A 19177-nucleotide genomic window follows, 5' to 3' on the forward strand; every position below is an offset into this window, starting at 1 on the left:
GTGCTGGGAATTGAAACTAAATCCTCTTCTCTGGAAGAGCAGCCAGTGTTCTGAATTGCTTAGTCATCTCTCCAGCTCTAACCTCTTCGTGTTTTTCAAGTCTAGCTTCAACTCAAAGTCCTAGCTGTTTCCAGCAGCAGCCTGTACCAACAAGGACAGCGATCACACTAAACAGTAACATTTTGTTTGTTTTTTCTCAGTTAATTTCAGTTTTAGGAGAACAAGAAACAGTTGTTTTAGACACTATTATATTTCCAGTTCCTATATGAAGAGTTAAAAAAAATTACTTAGATGCATACTACATGCCATTTTGTCCTTAAACTCTAGACTTAAGATCTTTCGTAAAAACAAGTCAAGAATGTAAATTATATCTTCATTTACTTAAATTTTTAGAAATTTGTTAAAAATTTAATACTTTAAAATTAAAAGTAATTGTTCTTAGTATTTCCCATCAACTTTTTAACTACCAACTCAATTTCCTTAAGTTTGAATAAGGTTCCACAATCTTCTACTTCCTTGTCTCAGGCTGACTTTCCCAATAATGAAATCTCAGCCATTTGCTACTTGTCATCTGCTTCAATCATATGACTAGTTGCAAAATAAGTATATTTACATTGCTAAGTAAGTTTCTTTTCCTTTGTTCCAAAAAGCTACCAGTATAAACTTGATTCAAGTAATTTTCTGTCTAAACTGTCACAATCTCCAAGGGATTTTCCCTTTCCTAACAGTCCTTAATGTTCTATCAATAATTTCATTTATCTATTTATTCTTCTTAGCACTTCTCTGCCAACATCCTACATGTGCATTTACTACAGTAGGTTTTTGAGAGAATAACCCTGACAGGTACATTTACTTAGCTCTTAATTGCTATTTTAATTCCTGTTTCCAATAGTTCTTCTCTCAAGTCTGTAGGAACCCAGTTCTATTATTTGTTAGCTTTATCAAGTCTTACAGGTGCTTTTCATAGAGTTTGCTCTCTTAGACACCTGCAATGTGACAGCATATCGTCTCCAATAGTGTTTTTTTTGAAATAGTTCTTGCTTTGCCTTTCTTTGTCTCTCCTTCTTCTCCCCCCTTCCCCACCCTGGGCTCTCTCTTTTTTGTTAGACACAGTCAACTAATCTTTATTTAGTAAAGGATAAAAGGCAGTATAATCAAGCAAAGGCAATCGTACACGAAAGGTACTGGACCAACCTATGTATGAAATAATAAACCATACACTATACTTCTTCAAATCAATAACTAAAATTTGATCATAGACCTCCCTATAAAACAAAAAAACAATATTAATTATAAAACTCCAAAAGGAGAAAAATCTTTGGTTTTTTTTTTTTAACCCTAGACTGGCTAAGAACTCCCTATATAGTCAAGAAGGCTTATGAACTCATGATCATCTTGTCTCCATCACTTAGGTGCCAGAATTATAGGCATGTGCCATCACGCAGTACTCCGAATCTAACGCAGGGTTCCCTGCATGCTAGGTGCTCTACAAACTGAAGTGCCCTGCAAGAGCCCTTTCATGTGTTTTATGGCTTCCAACTATGAGTTTGTATTTGTGTGATCTTAAATCTGAAAGCATTCTAAACTCTAGATCCTTAAACTGTGCATCATGAAAAATCTGATAACAGGAAAAGGTTATCTGAACATACAACAAGCAAACAGTAATTCAAATTCAGCAGGGTAACGAACCCAGAAATACCTGGGTTTTTGCCTGGGCTTGCATTGCACAACTTCCGTGCAGCCTCAGCTCTGAACCCACAAGGTACAGATTGCTTTGATTCAAAGCTATTGTGTGTTAGTGATCAGGGTTTACTGTAAGTACAAAGTTTTCTGCTCTTAAAAAAAGCATAATGGTTTAATTACAGAAAACAAATACTTTCATTTTTTCTGTCATTCCTCAGCTTGTAGCATCTGGTTAGTATATCTTGATTGAAATGTGTTAGAATATTTGATTTTAAAAATTTCTGATCTACAGATCTGAGCCAAAATAAATAAACAAAAAGTCATTAAATAATTTCAGTTTGGGACTAGGAAAAAATTGCTAGCAAATGAAATGGTCCTAAGTGGTAATACCTAAACAACCACAAGTAATATAAAATAAAATCTACCAATTCAGACAAACACAGAGGATGTCCTCTGCCCTAGAGCAGTGGTTCTCACCCTTTCTAATGCTTCAGCTCTTTAATACAGTTCCTCATGCTGTGGTGATCCCCAACCATAAAAGTATTTTTGTTGCTACTTCTTAACTGTAATTTTGCTACTGTTATGAATCATAATGCAAATATCTGTGTTTTCTGATAGTTTTAGGCCACCCCTGTGAATGGGTTTTGACCCCAAAGAGGATAAGACCCACAAGTTGAGAAAGAAAGCACTAGAGTGTCAAACATTTTGTGATTTAATCTTTAATGTAAAGCTGAACAAGTTAATTTGCCAAATTAGCATTCGAATGGTAAAACTATATGTATACCAAAGAACTGTTTTAAAATAAATTTCTTTATGACTTTATTATTAATGTTTGAATTGCTTACCTAGTTCATGTATCCATATACCCAACATGTAAAAATTTCTCTGATGAGAAAAAGTTATAAGTGGAAAATGCTTTAAAAGTCCAGTTCTAAGAAACTTAATGTGGAGTTTGAGTCCCAGAATCCACATGGCAGAAGGAGACAACTGTTATAAGTTTTTCTCTGACTCCAAATATGCACCATGATATAGCTGAACGGGAAAATGCATGTGTACACACACACACACAGAACATACACACACACAAAGAGGGAGAGAGAGACGAGAGAGAAAGAGAAGGGGAGGAGAGAACTAATGATGAAATATTTCACAGAGAGTTTGTCCTTGATTTTGCTAAGCACTTGGATTTATTACTAACCTGGGCCAACTGTGGGCTAATCCCTTGGCTTCCAGTTTTTCAGACCATGTAGCCTGTGAGCAGGAACCTGGAATCAATGACGGTAGGCTTTATGCAGCTTCCAGTTCTCAGATGGTATCTTATTCCTCCGCCTAGATGTGTGGAGAAAACAGACAAACTTCAGTGGTCTCTCTCTGCCAAGAGGGAGAGATTTTTCTGGCCTTTCATTCAGAGTGTGTGTAGAGAAATCCTGGCTGAATTTGAGAGGAGGTAGTTCAGAGGACGTGAGTCATGTAATTAAGAGGAAATGTTTGCACTCTATCTTACGAAAATATTACTCATTGATCTCAATACCATTTCATAAACTGTAAAGATGCTGTGTAGATTGTGTCACCAGGAGATCCAACTGGGAATCCTCCATTCCTGTCCCAGTAGGAAACAGCATTCCATTCCTTGCCCTTCACTGTTCTTTTTCTATCAGAAGGCAAATGCTTCCAAAGAAGGTAACAGCTAGTTTATCTCTCTTGCTTTGGTTCCTTGTTTGACTTTTCAGCCTAGAGGATTTCCCTTTTCTTAATTTGGGAAGTGTGGTTGGTTAACACAATGTTTTGGCATTTAGTTCTGGCTGGCCTGGAGTACACTACTGTCCAAGGTACTTCCAACTTAACACCCTCCTATCTTATCTCCAAGTTCTGGAATTTATAGGCACGGTGATGCCTGGTTGATGAATTCCGTTTTCTTTCATAGAAAATGTGCTTTTTATTTTAAAAAACAATATAATTTATTCAGACTTTAGATGTTTGGGTAAAAGGTATGCTCAGAACAGTTTGCTCATCCCACTACTAGTAGAATAGTCTCCTTCCTATTCTGCTGTTGATTTTTGGTTTTGTTTTTTTTTTTTAACTTTTAGATCCTTCTTAATATTCAAAACACAGCAGAGGGCTGGAAGGACAGTTCAGTTTAAGCCAGAACCCATGTAAATAAAAGCCAGGTGGGGTACAGCACTTGGAGGAGGAAGAGACAGGATTCCTGGGGCTCCCTAGTCAGCCTAACCTACAGGGCACATTCCAGGCCAGTGAGACATTCTATCTTTAAAAGGGTATATGACACCGGAGATTGTCTTCTGTCCTCAACAACCACATGCATGCATGTGCACCAGCACACACAGAAACATGTACATACATGGCAGAAAAGCTATCTTCTATACACAACCTTTGCCAATCTCTCTGCATGACAAGTAAGCACTTCCTGAGAAAACCTGATTTGCATTCTCTAGTTCTTTACTTCTATAGTATAAAGATTTAGGAAGGTATCTGAAGTGAATGAGCGAGATTCCACTTCACCAATTGTAAGAACAGGGACTCACCCATCAGCACTTAACACTTCCTGAATGAACAAAAAACGGACACCAAATCATCTTAACTCTAGTGGCTGGTCTTGTATTTTCTATTTCAATAAGCAGCATTATCATTTCTCAGATTCTTGGACTTCACAGTCACTCATGCAGAGAAGGCTCTCTTCAAAATCCTCAAATGTTATCACTAAATAACAGCAACTCTATTTCTGTAAGTCACTTATTCCTTTCATCCATCCTTCTGCTCACTGTACAGTATACCCACTCTTGTTTAGATTCTCCATTCCTGGTTGAACTGCTTCCCCCATCCCCAAACCACTCAATCTGCATTTCTAAATCAACTATTCCCCTATATAACACCTTTTAAAAAGTAATACTATATGATATTGGGCAAGCCTCAAAACTCATCTGAGGCAGCTTCTCCTGTGAAAAGTGGAGGCATTTTCAGCATAGAATGCACCAAGCATGCAGTACTAGAAAACTTATTTAAACTAATATACAATAAAATTGCAAATTTCAGTTCCTCTGTTGTATTCATCACAATCCAAATACTCAGAGCCAGTCTAATGGCTGGCAACATGACAATAAAAGTACAGAACGTTTCTTCATCATGGAAAAGTTCCAGCAGACGATACTAGATAGTTATTGTAGAAGTTACTGTGACAAGGGAAGAAACTAACACAATGGTGATGCAATGAGTACTCGCTTTTAGTATTGTCAAATACTTTAAAACTACATTTATGTATGTGTTGTGTGTGAGTGTGTGTGTGTATGTGTAAGGGGGGTACAAGCCAAGTAGCCAGAGAATAAATTTCAGGACTGTTTAAGAATGTTTTCTCCTTCTATTACGTGTGTCTGAGGGATTGAACTCGGGTTTTCAGACTTGCTGGTGATTTCCTTATATGCTGAGCCATCCTAAAGTCCCAGTATTATTTGTTAAGCAGTCTAAAAGAATAGCTGTTTCAGTGAGTATTTAGTATTTGTTAAAATACTAAGGCAGATAACAGATGTTAGGAATTACTGTAAGTGGTTAGTAAATACTTGTTCCTTTTTACAATGTGAAAGATAAATTACCTATTTTACAAGTTCCCAAAATTTCAGTCTTCAGAACGTCACAAGCTTGTTTCTTTTGCAAATCTTGAAATCTACGTACAAAGGAAATATGTTATTATTTCAACCACATGGTTTTAAGTATCACAGTTCTTAGTCAGTCAAAAAGCAGTATCTGGGGCCTGAACATTAGAATGCAGCATTATGAACAAAATGATTTTTTTTATAGAGCTGATGCTTGAAATTTTTAATCCCACTCACATAATTAAGAAAATGTTTTAATTGTAGGAAGTCATTTTTTTATTGTTTAGCACAGAAGACATTTCCCTAACCCCTAAACACACAAGTGATTTTTTTTTTAATCCCACAATTATGACTTTCCAGTTACTGGATTTCAGGCAATTTAACTTAATATCTGAGATACAGTATTCTAAGTTGAAATATGAGTATAAAATACTATAATGATTTATAAATTTTGTAACTACCTATACGTGGCTGTGCAAAAATTTCTTCAAGGAATGATGTATTTGTAGGCTTTTAAGATCCTAGCAGCTTAAATAGATAGTTTAGAGGCAAGGCAGGGCTTAACACACTGTAACAGTCCACCAGAGACAATTGAGAAACTAAAATACAGAGGATGGGTGAGGAAGACTACTAATTGCCCATGGCCTTCACCTCCATAAGCTAAAGTATGAGAGCAATTTCAGACCAAGTAGATTAGAATTATAGAGGTTCACCATTCTAAGAAACAGTCAAGAATCCTTTTAAAGACATGCAAAGCAAACAAGAGGTCTTAAAGTTCAATTTCCAATACCAAAAAAAGAAAACGTTTTAAAATTACTTGAAGTTAGAACGTTAAGGAAGTGTTCTGCATCTCTCACCCATCTTCTCTGCTTTCTTTGAAGTTCCATGACTCAGAAATGCTGTTAATTTTTTTTTTCACATTTAAGAGCCACTGGTAATAAGATGAACTTCTTTATGTCGTCCCATCTAAGTGGCGACAGCTAAAGAATATAAAAAATACAAAGTCTGGATGTTCCAAGTGAACAAACAGGTGGCCTCTGGCTCTTTCTCAGAGATACACAGGACCATCAGGTCCCAAACAAAGCATAAAAATGACTACTTTCCTGAATTCTAATATGGCCTCTTGACAAATGTAATATTTTCTAATGGCTAATCCTAAAGCCTCCAGTTACATGTCGCACTTGGGTACTTCTTTATAAGTGAAAATTTGGAAAACTTATTCCTGTCTCACTGTTTTTCAAAGGATGGCGACTGCTAGGATTCACAGGACTAGTAATTTCCTTTCAGATAGGGGCCACTCCCTGAAACACAATCAAGGGCTGTAGACAGAGCTCTGTGTAAACACAAGGTCACGTTTCCAACTTCCCCAGCCCCCACCAACTAGAAATAAGGGCTCAGGGACGACAAAAGGCACTCAAATGTTTCGTTAGTTGCTTGAACAAAAGCAGAGTGTTTAAGTTAATACTTTTTTCTTTCTCCCTCTTATATCCCTCCTTCCTCCCCCACCCCAAGTCTGGTAGTACAAGAGCGGAGCCGTGCCTGGGACAAGGAAAATAAAAGCGACACTAAGCTTGACACGAAGCACCACTTGGGGGCACGTTGATGGTAGAGATTCCAAAGAGAGAAAAAGGGGGGCGCGGAGGCCTCAGCCTAGTCGTCCTCCACCGCGACCTGTGGGTTCCCGGAGCTGGCCCAAGAAGGGTCCCGTGCCCCGTGAAGCTCTCACCGGGTCAGGTGAGGCGCGCGCCCCGCGCGGCGATGGGGGCTGCGCCCTCGCCTGAACCTTGAGAGACCATCTTTCGACACAGGCTCCAGCTAGACACCCCGGCTCGGGGCTAGGCCAGCCATTTTCCCCCACCCACCTCTAGGTCTTCCTTTCCTGTCCGGGACCCGCCAGCTCCAGCCTCAGGATGCAGAGACCCAGGCCGCTACGGGAGACAGGGCGGAGCCCCGGGGCGCGCTCCCGAGCAGCTCGGAGCCGCGCAGCAGCCCTCGTCTAGCCACCACTTTACGGCAATCGTGAAAGTGTCGTGAACGTGCTACCGCCTATCCGTCACTCAGTCGCCTGGGCTCGGAGTTGCTATTTCTAGTCTTGTGCTTGTTGGGTCGGGGTAAGGCTGCGGGGGCCCGGCCTGGGGAAGTGGCGGGGATGTCACGGACGGGGTGGGGTGCGTTTCTCCCGGGAGGAGTGGAGCGAGCGCAGGAGCCTCTGGGCTGGACATAACTGGGTGGCTGCGGACGGACTAGTTGAGGCGACCGCCGTCCTTGCTGGCGCCCGGTGGCCTCGCGCGCGGGGTTGTGGGGAGAGCGAGGGGCGACGCTAGCGGTGCGGAGGGCTCTGGAGTCGGAGGTGGAGGGGCGCCTGCGAGCTTTGCGAGCCGCGGGTCGCGGGAGTCAGCACCCCAGGGTGGCCCATGACGAGTCAAGGGCTGGGGCGCTGGCCGCGCAGAACCGACCTTGCCTGGCAAGTCCACACCCTCCTGGCCCGGTGCTGCCGAGTCCACGAACCGTGTAGCATCCTGTGCGGTCTTTACCTTCCCTTTGGAGGGCGGCGGTGAATGTTTCCTGGCTTGGGCCACGCTTCTTGTTCAGCCAACTTTTCTAGAAATTTCAGCCCATGTTGACAAGCTCAGAGATTGCCAGCTAGAGTTTATTTCAGTCGCGTTCTTAGAAGGAGATTGCCGGGGTTTGCCTGTGTTCCCAGGAACGCCTGGCTATACCTCAAGTCTTACATCTTACGGAGTTTGATTTTTGCTATTCGGTGGTTGGCATATTGTTGCCAGTTTTTGCCATGTTGTATCATTGCTACAGAATTTGCTAAAACTCTTCAGTCACCAGGTAACAGTCCATAGTTGGTTTTCAAGAAGTATAAGGGCTTTATCCGTGAGTAGTTAGAATAGTTCCTTCCTACTTTAGAACTGTCAGTGATGTGTTCAGATACGTGTGTTGGATTGACTGACTCAAACTCAAGGTAAACGGTATATGACATTAGGAACATTACCAATAGAAGATATTGGCGTTCGTAGAATCCCAGAAGTTTGAAGTTATAAAATCCATTTGCTGTGTATTAATCTATGCTGAGAAACTCTACGTCCCTTGTACAGCTCAACTGGTTTTCCTTTGTGAGAATCTTTAGGTAAATCTGCCTCTCATGTTACCACCAAGTGCATTTTTTTTTTTTTTTGCATAGCACTTCCTTTTCTAGGCTACATAGCTTGCTCTTTAAACTGGCTAGAAATGGTGCTGGTGTTCATTTTGAGGGTCATGCTTTACTCTTTTTTAAGAGAACAGAAAAATGAATAAGACTCCAAGCTCCGCACCCCATCATGAAAGCTATTTCCCTTCAAGAAACACAAGATTTCCCTTCAGCAAAGCACCAGCTATAAGCTGTGTTACACAGTATTGTTTGCTTCCAAGTGTACAGAAAAAGCTTCCCCCAAACTTGTTTTATGTATCATTCATTAAATGTTAAACATAATAATTTTATGATACATAAAAATACATAAAAAGATACAGAACAAATAAATCATTTGTTAAATAATGCTGAGCTTCATCTTGTGATCTTATTAATTTTCTTTTCTTGCTCCTGTTTTTCTTTCTCTTTCCTTTGCCCTTTGTTCTAGGGTCCCTTTCCTATTAGTTCTGCTATTAGTATTTTACTTTAGTAGTGGCAGAGGTGGGCAAGCTATATACTACTGGATTCCCCTGACAAGATTGTAAACATACTGCTGAATCAATGCAGATAAAAACTTGGCACCCTTAAACATGGTAGGGGGAGGAAGAAAAGTTCTAGAATTTCACACAAGTTGGATATTGCGTAAGTTTATCTTACGATCTGCTCAACAGTTGAGTTTTCTGTTTCTGCTTTTGTTGTTTTAAATGTGATATTTATCAGATGCATGGATCTCATCCATGACAGGAATAAGGTGGGTGGGATACTGTTACATATGTTCTATATGAGAGACTTGAAAACTTACAAATTGACCGATTTTAAGTAATTGTGTTCATTAAGTATCACTTTTTGTTGAACATATATATGCATGTGTGTGTGTATATATATATATATATATATATATATATATATATATATATATATACACACACATACAGAAGGAAAATGCTTTGTTAGGTAATGTCCCCTTCATGCTTCCAAAAAGCTTATTGTCTGGCTTATGATATAACTTAGTTGAGGACAAAACCCACTCACCCCCACTCACACAGCCTTTGCGTTTCCTTAGAGTGTAGGCATGCCTTTCTAGGCCTACAACAACCAAATGCTCATTAAATGCTAGAAGAATGATATTCAGGAAGTATTGATTTTCTTTCTAATGTCAAATACAGTATAAGATTATGGGGGAAATAATGCTAAGACAGGAATGATCTCATGGTCATGGAACTTGGAGAGCACTGTGGGGGCAGGGGGTAAAGACAAAAGCAAGCTCTACAAACAGAAAATTTTCAAAGTAAGATAAGGGCTACCTGAAAGCAGAGCACTTGAGCCAGGTTGTCACAGGAGGGAGGGTGTTTACTCAGTACAAGTGGAAAGGTTGTGGCAGCTATTAATATTGTAAACGGAATTGCCACAAGCAGCCATTTTTTTTCATTTAAAATTACTTTCATAATTATGAAAACCTGTTCTCAGTTAACAGGCTGTATTCTGAAATTGTAGGTTTTGTTACAAGTTCCTTGGTAGTTTTCCACTAAATCAAAATAAAATCTAGTACTTCATAGCTTATGAACCTCTGCAGTCACTGATGCTTCAGACTTCATTTTCCTGTCTGATTTCCTTTTGTTCTGCCTTTGTGGTCTCTCGGGTACCTGAACAAGGTACACTTTACTTCCTCATTCTCCATTTCTTGTACTATTCTTTATCCAGTTCTTCTTTTCTTCTGAGCTGTTTGTAAAAGCTTCTTTGCTGACTTCCACCACTATTTAAAATATAGACTTCCAACTCTTCTCTGCCTCAACACTTTATTTTCTGTATGTCTGTTATACTTTGTAGGGTTACTGTTTTCTTCTCAGGTTTTAATATTTGTTGGGTGTGGGAGCTTAGACCATGTGTGTCTTGTTCACTATACCCACATAGGAGACACATTTGGAATTTAGAACTTTTCTCTTGTAAGCACTACTTTGGCGTGTTTCTAGGCTAATCAACAGTAACTTTTACTTTGCTGCTTTTTTTGTTGTTGTGATTTTAATTTCTTATGTAGTAAGAAAGATACTTTATACATACCTTTTTGGACATAGACCTGACTCCACACAAAATTTTCAAGCAATTCAGGTACTTTTTGGTAATATTCGTAATGTCATCCCAATGTCCATTATTGTGTTCTTTGAACTTCCTCTTCTAAGCTTTCTTTTGCAGCTGTCTGATCCTTTGACATACATTAGCTTTTAGTTTGATAAAATTCAGAAACTCATGGTTTGTTGTTTTTCCATTGACAGTAGCCCTTCTCCCCTGGGATTATGGAGGAAAAGGTAGAAATGACCTGGAGTCCTGTCAGCCTCCTCTCTGGCTATTGGCATGAGTTGAAAGTAGAGTAGCCATCAGTACATCAGTGGCTGCTTGTGCCTGAATTCACATTTACAGTGCTGTTACTAGTAGCTTTACAGAGACAATGTTGCCAAGTTGAAAGGTTCAAAAACTCATTGTCTTTTTAAAATGTATGACTTACATAATGGCTAGATAAGAAACAATTTGTCAAAAATGTATTTTTTAAAAGTGAACAGTAAAAGGTTAAAAGAAATTAGGCCAGGAGGGGAAAATTCAGAAGAAAAGTATCAGTTTGTCAGCCAGTCCTGCCAAATGCTTAAACTTAAAACCATTAGGATCAGTTGCTTGTAGCTATTCAGTGCTAAAATAGGCTAGTCCTCTCTGTGTACTGCCTTTAAAAGACAGTAAACAGAAGACAAATGAGAACGAAACACACTGGGCCAACGAAATAAAAATTGACCCAACCAAACTTTTATTTATTTCTCTTTCAAGTGGAATTCCATAAGAGCTGATTATAAATTGCTGAATATAAAAAAGGTATTATCCAGTTTACTGTACAAAAATTGGCTACTGTAGCCAAGCATGATGACAGTCACCTATAATACTAACTCCCAGGAGGCTGAGACTTGAGGATTCAAAGTTCCAGGTCAGCTTGGACTTCCTAGCAAATTCTAGGCCAGCCTGAGCATGCAGAGTGATATCCCATCTCAAAATATGAAAGGAAGGAGGAGAGACTAAAGAAGTAAATTTAACTATTCTAAAGTAGGTGTTTGATGGTCATATTTCAATCTAAAGTGATAAACGATAGCATAGTTTTGTTTTCACATCATTTAAATATTGCTGTTGTACACCACCTCAGTTGCTTAAATTGCATCTCTGTTTATTCTTTAGAGGTTTTTTCTTTTCCTTTTTTTTTTTCCGGAAATTTGCTTAACTGTTTTTTTCTGAAACAAAAATTGGAGATACATGACTGATGAGTGGCAGAAGATTTAGACACATAAGTAACATTAAATTTTTGGGAAGTAATATGTGTAGAGATATAGAAGAGAGGTCCTGATCTGTATGTGACAGTAACATTGTATTCAGTGCAAGGGTGTTTTTCCAGTCTATGCTACTACTATCTACTTCAACTTTTTCTACCTCTTCCCCTCAGTCTCTTTCTCTAACCTATTATAAAGCAGGACTGCTTTCAACCAAGGCAGAATAAGCTGGATCCTGCCTAGGAAGGGAGATGGGTAGGTCAACCGACTAGTTGCACTGTTAAGATACCTGAGATCCCATAGTGCACTGTTTCTGGGAACTTCACATTGCTTCCTGGATAGGTTTCACAGTATCCCTCTTGGTAGGCCCAGTTGGTTTTTTGCCACTGCTGTTTCAAGAGTATCCTTTCTTTGTTTTGTTGTTAATTTTCTTGTGTTCTGCTCCTTTTATTCAGTAATGATGGGTTCCTCACAAGATTCTTTATTCTTCTCCTTTTCTCTCCATATTTAATCCCTTCAAGAACTTTCTCTTTTCTAGTTTTCAGACTTTGACTCTGAGTGAAATTGCATCTCTCGCCTGAAGTAGTCTTTTGATTTCACTGAAAACATCTCAAACAAAAAGCTTTGGGTATCTAGGCATAATGGCATGCACCTGTGGTCTCAGCTACTTTGGGGGCTGAGGCAAGAAAGTATAAGTACAGATATTCAGAGCCAACTAACCTAGGTAAACATAACAAAATAATTTTTGTTGAAAAACATTATTTTTGTATAATATATTTTGATCACACTTTTCTCATCCCTTTTCGGATTCTTCCAGAGCCTCCCTAAATCTACCCAACTCCAGATCCTTTCTTTCTCTCTTTAAAAAACAAACAAAAACTCAAAAAACTCACACTAAATAATAAATAAATCCCACAAAAACATGAAATCAAACAGACCATTATGAAAGAAAATGCCCAACAAATCAAAATGAGACAAAAAAAATTCTACAAAAATACCATTCATTTTGTGTTGGCCAATTATTCCTGGGCCTACTCTCAAGTCTGGTTAATATACCCAGTAAGACTCCATTGGAGAAAACCAATTTTTCCTTTGCAGATAACTTCTTGGTTACGCATGGGACTCCATGTCCACTTCCCCCTCTCATTGTTTGGACACCATCTGGCTTGAATCTGTTCAGACCCTGTTTGTGCCGCCATAGTCACTGAATTCATATGTGTATCAGTTCTGTTGTACCTAAAGAACATTGTTTTCCTTGGGGTCATCCAGTGAAATCCTCTGACTCTTACAAGTTTTCTGCCTCTTCTTCCACATAGATCCCTGAGCTAAGGGGAAGGGTTTTATGAAGACATCCTATTTAGGACTTAGTGCTTCAAAGTCTCATTCTACACACATTGTTCAATTGTCATCCTCTGTGTTAGTTCTCATCTACTGTAAGAATCTTTGATGAATGAGCAAGACACTGGTCTATGAATATAGCAGAATGTTATTAGGAGTCATTTTATTGATATGTTCCTTTAGCAGAATAATAGTATTTTCTTTTTCCTTGTGCTGGCCTATCTAGTTTCTGGTTCTTGGTCACCCCAGCAGTGTCAATTATAAGTTCCATCTCATGGAATATACCTTAAATCCAACCAGAGAATGGTTGCTTACTGCTACAGCATTCATGCTACTCCTACCCAGGAAAAAAAAGACTGGCGTATACTCTCAGCAGTGGAAGGGTTGCTTATCAAGTAGAAGGCTCTGGATTTAATGCCTAGGACTTCGAAAAGGAAAGTTCCATGTGTTCCTTCTTTCGCTGCCATCGTTCCCAGTTCTCCTTTTACCCCTCACTCCAAAGATGACAAGTTAGAAACTTCACAGCTACCCCTTTAGACATCAGTGGCATGAATCTCTAGCTGTTGACTTTTTCTTTTACCTCTTACTGAGTCCTTAAGAGCTTTCTGATGATTGTTCTTTCTAAACAGAAATTGCTAGTAGACTTGGCTGTCATTTGTACTAACCTTTTTATCTCCCTACTATAATCTGTCACCATTGAGGTCATGTGCTAATTTTCAATTTTCTTTCTGTTTCGTTCTTTATGATTAATATAGCTATCCTATCAATCTTGAAAAGATTCCTAAAATTATTTTTTATATGCTTAATTCCAAAAACTATGTTATCTCTAGTCTTTCTAATTCAGGTACAGCCCTCCAGGGCATAAATACTCAAAGGTCCTTATGGCTGTCACTTAGTGCACTTACCTTTGTTTTCCTGCTGCTTCACTTCCTCAGATCACCCTGCAGATACCCTGTGTATGTACTGTTTTCAGAACTTTTGTTTGTTTCCAGTATCACCATCATACAACTGTATCCCCTTCTATTAGAAAAAGTTACCTTTTGATTTATCTTTAACGGAAACCGTGTATTTGTTTGACCATCACTTAACAGCTATGTGAACTTGTTAGTTAGTCTCTGTATATTAGTTTCCTTTTCCTGTAAAAATTAGGATAATTAGCACACACATTCCCACTCTCCCAGATTGTTATGATGATGAGATTAATTTATACAGTATTCTTAGTTGGTATAGATACTTAATAAATATTTTCTATTATCATTAAATGAAAGTGTAATTTAAGAAGATAGTGTTGTAACTTAGTGGTAGTACTTTCTTAGCATGTGCAAGGCCCTGTTTAATCTGTTCAACATCACAAACATGTGTGTGTAAAAGATCACTTTGGTTAAGTATTCATCTAATAATAATACTAATTTGCTAGTTTAGCACCTCTTTCTATACACACGTGTATCTGTATGTACATCTGTGTATAAAGTGATTAGGCTGTTTCTAACATCTCATTCCTTTCTTAACTGAAGCAGTGTAAGATGGACTGTGATCTGTAGAATCAGATAAGCTGTAAGGTATGGAAGTGCATGACTATTAATGTCCCATAATTTCACTTAAAGGAAGTTTATATACTTCTTAGTGAGAATTAGAACTAAAACTAGGTCCCTGTGGACTTCCAGTTGGTGTTAGCTCTGTTATGTTGACTTTTCTTTTTAATGTGCTGGAAATATATAGGTAGCAATTGACAAATTTGTCTCCCTTTGCTCCTCAGGTAAATAACTACAGAAGACTACAAAACAAGATAAATCATTATCTCCAAGTAAAAGAAAACCAAGATCCATGAGTGGGCATCGGTCAACAAGGAAACGATGTGGAGATTCCCACCCAGAGTCCCCTGTGGGCTTTGGGCATATGAGTACTACAGGGTGTATATTAAATAAATTGTTTCAGTTACCAACACCACCACTGTCAAGACACCAGTTAAAACGGCTGGAAGAACATAGGTATCAGAGTGCTGGACGCTCCCTGCTCGAACCATTAATGCAAGGATACTGGGAATGGCTAGTTAGAAGAGTGCCCTCATGGATTGCCCCAAATCTCATCACCATCATTGGACTATCGATAAATATCTGTACAACTATTTTGTTAGTCTTCTACTGTCCCACAGCTACAGAGCAGGTAAGAGTGATGCCTTAGAACAGTGACATTTGTTATTGCTCAGAAACATTGTAATTGGGAATCTTAGGTCGTTTTATATAAAGGCAGAAGGTTCTCACAGAATGTTAACTGTCTTTATCCTATTACACTTTAATGAATTGAATAAGTCCTTCCTATTTGTATACGACTGTTGCTTATCAGAAACTTGAAGAAAGGGGGATTCGAGAGGGCATGACTAAAAACACAAGGAGTGGTACCTGATACCTGTGACTCAGCAAAGGAGGCTGAGACAGAAAGGTCTTGAGTTGGAAGCAAGTGTTACTTCATAGCAAGTTTAAGGCAAGCCTGACTGGGCCATTTGTTCCATACATGTCTCTTTTTTCTTTTAATTCCTGCTTTATTATACAAACATGGTTCTTACAGAGTGTGAATATATTTCTGGTTTCGTATTTTTTAAAGACAGTCTTTTACTCTAAAACTGACGCTGGAGCCTGGCTTCAGACTCCATAACTTCCTATTCTATGCTGAGATTATAAAAACATACCATTATACCTGGCTCATTTTCACATACATAGCTTGCTGTGTATCAGTCAGGATACTTCGAGAGCAAAAACCAATGCAGTTGTATAATGACATCACATTTCCTTGGAACTGTTTCACGTGGGGGGTGCCTGGACTGTTAATTTCAAAGGATTTTGGTCTAGATTATGGATCCTTAAAAGAAACAGTAAGTAGGTTGTTGATTGCAATGGAAGGATTCTAATAATCCTAAACCAGATCTAGAAAGAAGACCAGGGTGTAAGAGAAGGTTTAAGAGTGACTCAGACATTAATCATTTATTGAATACCACAGAATGTACTAGGTAACCATGGTTCCCTGTGTGATACTTTTCTTGAACAGTTTTCTTAAGTGATTTAGATTTACTTGAGACAGAATAAGAAATCACAGGGAAGTTTTCAAAATTGTGAGAAAGGCTTGAGGTGGAAAATGACTTGACTTCAGCACTCTTTCTGTGTTTTGCATGGCACAGTAATGTCCTGCAAAGCTGCATGTTAGAAATACTTGTTAGACTCAGCCCAAGATATTGAAATATTTGATGTCTATTCTGTGATAGGTCTATCATCTCTGAGATTGTCAGTAAGATACAAAAAGTCTCTAACCCTTCATCTGTGTAAATCTGGTTTGTAGTATTGTGAGAATTAATGTATTCAGTATGTCCAGCATACAGTGTTCAGGAGACAGAAGCTGAGTATTGTTTTGTTTGGGCAAAGAGATTAAGTATATAACTGTCTTTCTTATAACCCCCTCCCATTCCTGATTTCTTCTATGATGCATAATAAGTAGAATAAACAGTCAAGTCCCTATTGAGTTTTTTGTGTTTTGTTTATTCATATTTTAAAATCAAAAGCTCTGTAAATTTAGCACTCAGAATAGTTTCAGTTCTTTGTATTTGATTTTTTTGGGTCTTTCCCCAGTAGTGATGGCAAAGTTTTGCGGGCATGGGCTATGAATATTCTGTTCATTTTTATAATCAAGAATTTTTAAAACTTTTTGCTTTTTAATGTTTTATCTTTTAGATTATAGCATAATTACAACATTTCTCTCTTTGCCTGCCTTCAAACCCTCTGCATGTAAATACCAATCTTTATAAGAGAAATGAGGTTCATTTTTTTTTTGAATGGCTTTAGCTGGATTTGTTTTTGTTAGGAAAAGGAAACTTCTGGTTAGTGGGTAAAAAAAGTAAGTTAATCTTTTCCAAATTCTTCAGGTAGAAATGGCGACCTTTTTTGTAAATGGAATATTAAAATATCCCTTTGAGCTGTTTGTTACTAAAATATTAAATTTTATGACCTTAGTAACTTAGATTTTTGTTTCTTTTGTTGATGGGTTCTTGTTTTTTTGAGACAGAATCTTCTATGATTACAAGCATGGGCTACCTACTAGGATTTTGCTTTACTACTGTTTTTTAATTTTACATTTTTGGGCTAGACAGGTAACTCAGTGGTTAAGACACATTATTGCTTCATAGTTAGGCTCTTAGCAGCTTACAACCACCTGTAACTCTAGCCCCAGGTGACCCAACCTTGTATTAGTAGAAGTTAGTATTACCTGTTTTACTCACATAGACACACATATATACACATAATTTAAAATAATAATTTTTTAATTTTTTTTTTGGATTTCAAGTCAGGGTTTCTGTGTAGCTTTGGAGCCTGAACTAGCTCCATAGACCAGGCTGGGCTCAAATTCAGAGATCCACCTGCCTCTGCCTCCCAAGTGCTGAGATTAAAGGCATGCGCCACCACTGCCTGGCTCGAAATAAATGTTTTTTTAAAACAACATTTTTTATTTTTTTTGAGACAGCACTCCACTTTGTTGCTTCTTGGTGTGTAGACCAGGTTGGCCTTGAGCACTCTCAGTCCCCGTGCCCATGCCTCTGAAGTGCTAGGTTTGTTGCTTCTTGGTGTGTAGACCAGGTTGGCCTTGAGCACTCTCAGTCCCCATGCCCATGCCTCTGAAGTGCTAGGATTGTAGGTGCATACCTCCAAGCCCGGCTTTAGCTTAGGTTTTAGGACCATAAACTAACGTTGGGTCTAGTCTTGCAGCTTTATGTATGTATTATGTTAGAGTTACTTTTGCCATGCAAGACAGATAAAGGAAGTTAATATTACCTGTTTTATGCCCATGAAAATCGTAATTGATCTGTCCTGTTGCTAGTGAGTTTTACTGAGTTCCCAGCACTGCTCTAAGAGCAGGAAGAGGAGAAGGAATAATGATCAACCTCTGGTCTATGTATGGTGGTGCTTATAATCCCAGCTAAGCCAGGAGGGTCTCCATTTCTAGTGCATCCTGAACCGTGGAGTTAAAGACTTTTCCTGAATTTGAATACATTTTTTTGTCATATAAACATGAGGTTTTTCTTTTATTCATTTGCTTTTGTTGCTGTTTTGTGCTTTTGATTTAACTCACTACAACACCTTGGTCAATTTTTAGCATAGAAAAATGAAAACTAAAATATCCCATTCACAATATCTCTGTACAGTTAATTTCTATTGCCATTCAAAAGAGAAGAGACAGTAGTATATAAAGAAATTCAACAGAAAAAGATATAAAAGGAAAAGTAAAATTCTTCCTCTATATCACTGTATTAGTTACTTTTACTAGTGGTGTGACAGCATGTAACTAATACAGCTAGAGGGTTTATTTTGGCTCGTAGTCTGGGGGAAAGGTCTAATGTGGCAGGGAAGGCAGTGGTGGCAGCAACACGAGGCAGCCGGTCACACTGTAGTGCAGCCAGGAGGCAGAGGAAGATGGATGCTGTTGCTCAGCTACCTTCCTTCATTTTCCTTCTCAGTCTGGGATCCCAGTGCATGGGGTGGTGTCACGCATATCCAGGCTCGATCTGGTCTACCCTCAGTTAACCATTTTGGGAAAGTCTCTTAGATACACCAAGGGATATGTTTTCAGGTTGAGTCTAAATCCAGTTATTTGACAGTGAAGATTAACCATTATACCTACCTTTCCTTACTATCCTTGCCTTTCTGTCAGATTTTGCCAGTCGGCTTTCTTATCTACAGCTGAGTAATGATACTTGACTGATTCATGTGTTCCTTTCTTCATGTGGCTTTTAAATTAGCTGAGACCACACCTGGAATAGGAGGCTTTCTTTAAAAATAAAAATACCCCATAGCCGTAAAATAATAGAAATGAGGAAAAAGTGATTAAATATTAGGTATTTTTACAAATTTACAGAAAGAAAGGAAAAGATAAAACCTGGAAAACTAGTGTGCCCTTTTTTTGGTATGTAATTGTTATTTTGCTGTTTTCTGACATTGTGTGCACACTAATAGTTGAAGTCCTCTCTGTTTTCATGGTAATACTGTAGTTTATTAAAATCCTATGTAGGCTGCAAGGAAGGTCCTGTGTTTTTAGTT

At 38.5% G+C, this 19177-nt stretch overlaps 2 protein-coding genes across 5 annotated transcripts in view; one reads left to right on the plus strand and one right to left on the minus strand.

Annotated features, from left to right (window-relative positions):
• Dram2 (DNA damage regulated autophagy modulator 2) overlaps positions 1-7286 on the minus strand; it is a 28007-nt gene extending 20721 nt beyond the window's left edge. The window contains exons 1-4 of one of the 3 annotated variants that reach the window (XM_085677857.1): positions 7151-7245; positions 6146-6268; positions 5289-5359; positions 2882-3012 (exon numbers count right to left, since the gene is read on the minus strand). The gene's annotated coding sequence lies outside the window, so the exon portion shown is untranslated. Of the gene's footprint in view, positions 1-2881; positions 3013-5288; positions 5360-6105; positions 6269-7150 lie in introns of all 3 variants that reach the window. The other 2 variants (XM_087897671.1, XM_048443418.2) reach the window with 2 other exon arrangements.
• Cept1 (choline/ethanolamine phosphotransferase 1) overlaps positions 7263-19177 on the plus strand; it is a 41392-nt gene continuing 29477 nt past the window's right edge. The window contains exons 1-2 of one of the 2 annotated variants that reach the window (XM_048443417.3): positions 7263-7399; positions 14857-15263. In XM_048443417.3, coding sequence (XP_048299374.1) covers positions 14925-15263 — 339 coding nt within the window. In that variant the 5' untranslated portion in view covers positions 7263-7399; positions 14857-14924. The remainder of the gene's footprint in view (positions 7400-14856; positions 15264-19177) is intronic. The other variant, XM_048443416.3, reaches the window with a different exon arrangement.

Source organism: Myodes glareolus, chromosome 17 (genome assembly GCF_982192425.1).
Source record: "Myodes glareolus chromosome 17, mMyoGla1.1, whole genome shotgun sequence".
NCBI lineage: Eukaryota > Metazoa > Chordata > Mammalia > Rodentia > Cricetidae > Myodes > Myodes glareolus.